General features: G+C 32.4%; 2 protein-coding genes across 2 annotated transcripts; one reads left to right on the top strand and one right to left on the bottom strand.

Annotated features, from left to right (window-relative positions):
* Positions 1-788: 788 nt before the first annotated feature.
* On the bottom strand, positions 789-1,566 carry LOC116431710 (large ribosomal subunit protein uL11m-like). The gene is made up of 2 exons (XM_031987517.2): positions 1,333-1,566; positions 789-1,233 (listed from the first exon to the last, which is right to left on the bottom strand). Exons 1-2 carry the CDS (start codon positions 1,438-1,440, stop codon positions 931-933), a joined length of 411 nt encoding a protein of 136 aa, XP_031843377.1. The 5' UTR covers positions 1,441-1,566; the 3' UTR covers positions 789-930.
* A 540-nt stretch (positions 1,567-2,106) lies between these two features.
* On the top strand, positions 2,107-4,731 carry LOC116434273 (RING-type E3 ubiquitin-protein ligase PPIL2-like). The gene is made up of 9 exons (XM_076369841.1): positions 2,107-2,528; positions 2,620-2,986; positions 3,045-3,210; positions 3,281-3,429; positions 3,499-3,622; positions 3,681-3,829; positions 3,892-4,043; positions 4,114-4,449; positions 4,544-4,731. The coding sequence occupies exons 1-9, from the start codon at positions 2,497-2,499 to the stop codon at positions 4,629-4,631; spliced, it is 1,563 nt and encodes a 520-aa protein (XP_076225956.1). The 5' UTR covers positions 2,107-2,496; the 3' UTR covers positions 4,632-4,731.
* The last annotated feature ends 2,775 nt before the right edge of the window (positions 4,732-7,506 follow it).

Raw genomic sequence — 7,506 nt, 5'->3', positions numbered from 1 at the left:
CAATTTCACAAGATGTATTTCTGTTCTCTGTCGTTTTGCGTTCAGTTATATGCGAGTTCAACGTTCCCATGCCTTTATTCACGCCGCATTTTCATTCGCCCGTAGTCCTTATAGTTTTGTATAGTTTCATATAGTTTTATACAATTTTATAGTTTTATATAGTTTTACATATTTTTATCCAGTTTTATCCAGTTTTGTATAGTTTTACATAGTTTTTTATAGTTTTATATAATATTACACCTGTTTATATAGTTTTAATAGTTTTAATAGCTTTACATAGTTTTATATAGTTTTATATAGTTTTATATAGTTTTATATAGTTTTATATAGTTTTATATAGTTTTACACAATCTGTCCAGACCCTGGTGCGACAGAGCCTTTAAATTTTTTTTCTGTAACACCATCTCGTAATGAATAAATGCATTGTGAAGTTTGACATGTCAACAAAGTCCACGTACAACTTCAATTTGCTAGCACCTCTACTTCATTTGTTATTGAGGTTACATTTGACAATGCTTCGTAGCGCACGTTGAAAAAACTACATGTATGCAGCAGAGGGCAAACATTAATTTTCGCTTTAAGTTATGCAAAACAGCAAGCAAAATGTACGAAATGATGAAAGGCGTGTACGGTAGTGATTGCATAGATCGTGCCAACATTTTTAGATGGTTATAAAGTGCGCATTCAGAAGAGCCGCATCAAGACATTGCTCATCGTTTTCTTCAATTCGCAAGGAATTATCCACAAGGGATTTATACCTGAAGGATAAACAGCAAATGCAGAATATTATGCCGATGTTCTAAATCGCTCATGGAACAGGATTCGTTGAGTTCGGTTTCAATACCAAAAGCAACAGACTTGGTTCCAATTGCGCGATAATGCACCAGCGCACAAATCCGAGATTTAATAGATTTTTATTAGTTTAATATATTAAGCTGTTGTCCTAAGTAATTTAATTGTTTTAAATAATTCAGATTCTTCTTGTTGTTGTTTCATAAATTCTGCATGTTCTACAGAATCTATTGAATGTACAATTTCAATACCACAAGTACGTACTATACCAACAAGCATTTGACAAATTTGTTGTAAAGTCATTAATGCTAAGGATGGATCAGTTCCTTGTTCCCACCAACAAATTGATACCATTGAATATTTTATATGATTATATATATGCTTAATGTTTTCTGTCCTTTGGTTAAACTCTTTACAAAAGTTTACTATATTTATATTTCTCTGTAAATGAAAATATTAATTTATTAATTATACAAGAAATTAAATTTCTTGACACATGAAGTTTATATCATTTTATTTAAAAATAAAGGTTTTTTTAACCTGTCCAAGTTGTGATCCAAGAAGTGGTTTGGCGGATGCCATTCCTGCAGGAATAATCACTCGCAATTTTGAAGAATGATTTACTTTCGCCAATACTTTCTTTGCCATTTATCCCTTTCTCATTACTTTAGACATTTTTGTAAGCTTTTATAAAATAATTTCTCTTTTTGTTTACGTATTAAACAATATAGTACATTTCATTGCTTCACGTTGGCGACATTGAAAAATAAATCTAGTTTCTTTGCACTGCTAATCATTGAAAATAATAATTACCCTAGATTTTTACAGTGTAACGCTATTGCGTGAATTGAATAGGCACGGTACGACGGTAGCGCTGGGCGAAGATAGTTACAGCTGCGTTTCGTGGTCGAAGCTCATAAATTGAGAGGGAAATACGAACGGTTTAGCGAGAACATTATAAACACATATATTATCGTAAAACACTCAATGCTGACGGCCGAGCTGAGAGGAAATTGGAAACCAGAGAATTATTATTTTCAGCTAGAATCATCTTTGGTTCTCACTTCGGCAAATTCGATACATTGTAAGGGGCCATAAATTCTTTTCAAAAGGTTGACACGTGTTACATTCGGTTCTCACTTCGGCGAATTTGATACATTGTTATCTGTCGACGCATTCGCTTTTACGAGAACATTGTGTGTTTTTCTGGGTTCCGCGTTTCTCTCAGCATGTGCGCATGGAATCGTTCGCGCATTAATCAGATTTCCTCTGCTATTGGGCCAAGGAGACTCGGAAGGAGAAAACAGGACCAAGGAAGAGGGAATGCGAACCGACAACGAACGAGATTTACAACGCAAAAATCAGAACGATTTCAAACCTCGAATGTTTAATTACTTATAAACTCAGAAATAAAACAGAAGTCAAAATTTCCACAACCAAAAGTATAAGGTTTATTTCACGCGCCACAAGCAGAGTACCTTAGTACTCCACGGGCACCTTACCCACGTAAATTTCCCTAAATTTTCCCTAACCGCGAACGGCGCAACGCAACAACAATATTGCAAGATAATAAGAGTTTACCTTTGTGTACAGTGCACACTGTACAATAATCAGTAAAGCGTTGAAATCCGAATCGTGATTCTCGTGTCTGTGATTATTTTATTCAAAAGAAATTAATAAGCAGTATTACATAAAAGAGTCAAAATGGGTAAACGTCAACATCAAAAGGATAAAATGTAAGATGTGAACAAATTTCATAGTGAACTATCAAAAATGTTTTGTCTTTTTTTATATTATATTATCAACATATCTTTTTGATTCTTGTAGGTATTTAACATATACAGAATGGTCCACATTATATGGTGGAAAAAAAGCAGGAACATCTGAAGAAAGTGAAGATACAACATTTCGTCGTTTACCATATGATCATTGCTGTTTATCCTTACAACCTTTTCAACATCCTTACTGTGATTCTCAAGGGAATGTCTTTGAATTAGAAGCAATACTGGAATATATAAAAAGATTCAAACATAATCCTGTCACAGGAAAACCTTTAGATCCAAAGACCTTAATAAAGTTAAACTTTTGTAAAAATGCAGAAGGACAATATCATTGTCCAGTTCTTTTCAAATTATTTACTAAACATTCTCATATTGTTGCTATTAAAACAACGGGGAATGTGTTTTCATATGAGGTTTGTATTAACATAAAATTTGTTTTTAAGTACTTAATTCATTGTTAATATTTTTTAGGCAGTGGAACAATTAAATATAAAAACGCGTAATTGGAGAGATTTAATAAGTGATGAACCTTTTGTAAGAAAGGATATCATCACAATTCAAGATCCAACTGATGCAACAAAATTTAATTTATCAACTTTTCATCATATTAAAAATAATATAAAAATGGAAGATGAAGGTAATGTTTTACATCTTATGTTTTTGAAAATGTTTATTTGTACATGGAAAAATTAATGATAAGTTTTTAGAAACTGCTAAGGAACGAAATAATCCGAATGCAAAATTGAAGACTGTATCCATGGAAACTAAGGAAATATTGGCTGAGTTGGACAGAGATTACAAACAAACAGAAACCAAACTAAAAATTTCAAAACCAAAAGCAGATAAATTTAATGCTGTTTGTATATTAATGTTATTCAATGTAAAGTTTAATCATGTGCAAAGACATAATTATATTTACTTATAGGCACATTACTCTACTGGAGCTGTTGCTGCTGGTTTTACATCAACAGTAATGCCAACAGAAACAGCACATCAAGCAGCAATTATTGCAGAAGATTTAGTACGATATGAAAGGATTAAAAAGAAAGGTAAGAATATAATATTTCTTCTGTGGTTCTTGTTGAACTGGGTAGTAATTTTTTTCAGGGTATGTGAGGCTACTTACAAATTTTGGTGCTTTGAATTTGGAACTTCATTGTGATCTTGTTCCAAAAACTTGTGAAAACTTCATAAAACATTGCCAGAATGGTTACTATGATGGAACAAAATTTCATAGATCTATACGAAATTTTATGGTAAATTTATTATTTTGTTACATAGATATTGCGAAGAATAAAGAAATTATTATAAAATTTAGATACAAAGTGGTGATCCTACAAATACTGGTAATGGGGGAACATCTATTTGGGGCAAAAAGTTTGAAGACGAATTTAAACCAAACTTGATTCATCAAGGAAGAGGAATTTTATCAATGGCAAATTCTGGTCCCAACACAAATGGATCTCAATTGTATAAATTCTATAATGTATTTCTATATATTTATAAATATTCTTTTTAATTACGTTTATTTTAATTACAGTTTCATCACTTTTCGATCATGTAGACATTTAGATCGAAAACATACTGTGTTTGGCAAAATAGTGGGTGGACTGGAAACCTTAAATGCTATTGAAAAAGTAGAAGTTGATAACAAAGATAGACCAATAGAGGATATAGTTATTCAGAAGGCTCAAGTTTTTGTTGATCCTTTTCAAGAAGCAGATGAACAGTTGATCGCTGAACGTGCGGCTGAAGCAGTGCGGTTAGCTCAAGAAGCAGCAAAAAATAAATCTTTCAATAAAAAGGAAAAAAATGAGTTGAAAATATACCGGTCGGGTGTAGGAAAGTACATCAAGATGGATAAAGATGAAGAAAAGTAATATTAAAATACATATAGAGTTAAATGTGTACCTACTTATGTAGGTTTGCAACATGCTAGGACATTATTAACTATTTTATTTTATTTATAGAATGGAAAAGACAGAGTTTAATATTGAATCTGTGACAAAGAAGAAGAAGCTTGTGACAAATTCATTTAATGATTTTTCGTCTTGGTAAAATAATTTAAATTCGTTAAAATTTGTGATTCCTGATGTAATCTAATTTTATCATTGTATATTTCAACTGATACCATAAATAAAGTATTATTTATATGTTTCTACTATTGTTGTGAATACATATAATGAAAGAGAAGGGGGATGTCAAGATTAAATCCCAAGTTACTATTTTCTCTAAAGGGTAGACAAGATAAATGGGAATTGTGTATTAAGGACCGGGTTCTCCATACCTGATGTTTGGTTTGCCAAACTTTGACGAGTTGGTTGAGAATTCAGTTTTTACGCATTTTTTCTCAATAAATCATCGAAATTATCAAAATTTGAATATAATTTGTGAATTCGTGTACAGAAAATCAACGTATATTAAGTATGGATGATTTAGGTGAATAATATTAAAATTGAACGTATTAATATTAAGTTAACCTCAAATTTGAATCTTAGACTGTCAGAGTGTCGTTACATATGTACGTAAATATATATTTATATAATTTTTTTTCTTTTAACAGTGTTTCGTATAAATGTTATTTTAATGCTTATTCCCATAAAATTGTTCATAAAAAGTAAAAAAAGCGAGCCTTTGTCTTTTATTCTGTCTGTTTTAACTTGAAAATTTTTTATGTAGAACATTGATAAATTATTTGACAGATGTTTGCTTCCTTATAGCATGATATTTACAATTACATCCAGGAAATTACATAGCATTATTAAGTTTCCATTTAAGAATGTAAATATATTCTATAACCTTTAATCATAAATTCGTAATCTTGTTCGTCTGTGTTTTATTTGTTAAATTAATCAGTGTTATATCCCGTTACAAAATTCAAATACACTGTTAAAATATTATAAAAACCTAAAGAAATCATCTCCATTTTATCATTGTTGCATCCTCATCCGTCTCTCTTGTTTCTCAGTTATTCCGTTCTCGTACATAGGGTACTTAGTTTACATCAGGTTACAATAACTGTTGGATACCGTCATAGGCTAGTAAATAAGATAAGCTAACTTTCGATTTCCTTCCTAACCGTTCATTCTTCTGTATATAATTACTCATACGATCCTTGACTTCCTTAAGCAATATCCAAAATTCCTACTGGTCCTTATTCTCATCCCCACTACTTTCAAAGTCAGACTTCCGAGCCTTTAAAAGGGCATACAAAACTGTCCAGGGCAGAGACGAGCAAAAAGCTGACCGATAGAAAAGAAAAGAAGAATCGCTAGCTCTAGAAATTATAATTCTTAAGTGCCTCTTGTAAGATTTCGTGTACTAAGTTTAGTTCGAATAAAAATATTCACCAAACATCGGAATCCTACATAAATTTTGGCGACGAGGATGGGATGTCCAGCACTTTAATTACCAGCGAATAAAAGGTGAAACTAGCAAATTCACTCCTGGAACCTAAGTGGCAGTTTTGCAAAACTGGACAACGGAGAAAAAGGCACGAAGAACCACGACAAACGATACGGAAAGGCACTGCAACCTGGGAGAACATAAACTGCAATTAGCAACTGCAGCACCGATTGCAAAAGAATTTCGTACCGCCGTGAGTAATATAGTTCTCTAGATACTCGCTAGTTTTGACGATTCTTTCTTTCCATTATTATTTCTCTCTATCCTAATCATGGCCCGAAATCAAATCGTAGACGCACTTCGTGCCAGTCTTGAATTTCTTACCAAATTAATTCCTGATTCATTTGATGGTGATCGATTTAAAATTCGAAGCTTTATCAAGCAAGTAGATGCAGTCTTTGAAAATGCTCATGAATCACAAAAACCTCTCTTACTGTTATACGTAAAAAGTAAAATTACGGGAAAAGCCGGGGAACAAATCGATATACATTGTAATTTAACAACGTGGGAAGAAATTTCAGAATTATTATTAAGTCTCTACCAAGATAAAAAATCACTTGATCAGCTCCTCGAGGACCTTAATTCAATGAGGCAGGGCAAAACCGAGAATGTCTCTCAATTTTTCCAAAGATTAGAAGATTTGTCGTCCAGAATATTAGCGGTAATTCATGCATCTGAATTAGAAGAAAATACACTTGCGGGACGCGTTGCAATGATAGCTGACATGACATTAAATCGTTTTATCTATCACACTCATCCACAAATATCTCAAATGCTTCGTTATAGAGAATTTAAAACTATTAATCATGCTTTTACTGCCGCAACTGCTGAAGAAAAGGCCCTAAGAATACGATATGAAAATCCACAAAATTACTCAAATAATACCTATCGCTTTAATAATCCTAGACCTATAAATTATTCTAGATCAATTCATTTTTCTCAAGGACAATCCAATTCCAGAACCTCGTACTCATCAAATTCAAATACACACGCTAGGCGTCCAGAACAAAATCGCAATTCTAACTCACCCTCATCCGATAGACAATTTAACAGACAGCCTATTTTGTGCAACTATTGTAAAAAATCAGGTCATTCGATTGAAGAATGCGTTAAAAGATTCCTGTCGAACGTTAAAAGAAATAGAAATGATCAAACTAATTCCAATTTTCACATCCGGCGACCAATTAATTTTCATGAAATAGAAACACAAACGCCCAATGTTAATATTGATTCTCCTAACACGTCTGAAGCCAATGTCGCAATTCAAAATTTACACAGACAAACTTCGAAATTTTCTACATTACATTCTGTACCGCAACACGATGTAAAAAGAACAGAACAGTCCGTCATAAGAGAATTCTCGAATTCCAATTTTGCACATATCAACTTCAGTAATAACGATTTGACATATATATTAGTCGAGTGTTATTCTGCAAACTCTCCTGATAAGGTTCTTAAATTTCTCATAGACACCGGAGCCTCCATCTCCTTGATAAAAAAGGAAAGTCTCAGTGATTATCGAATTATC

This window comes from Nomia melanderi, chromosome 8, assembly GCF_051020985.1.
Source record: "Nomia melanderi isolate GNS246 chromosome 8, iyNomMela1, whole genome shotgun sequence".
In the NCBI taxonomy this organism is placed as follows: domain Eukaryota; kingdom Metazoa; phylum Arthropoda; class Insecta; order Hymenoptera; family Halictidae; genus Nomia; species Nomia melanderi.
The sequence above is the reverse complement of the archived record's forward strand: the minus strand, read 5'-3'. Positions and strand labels throughout refer to the sequence as shown.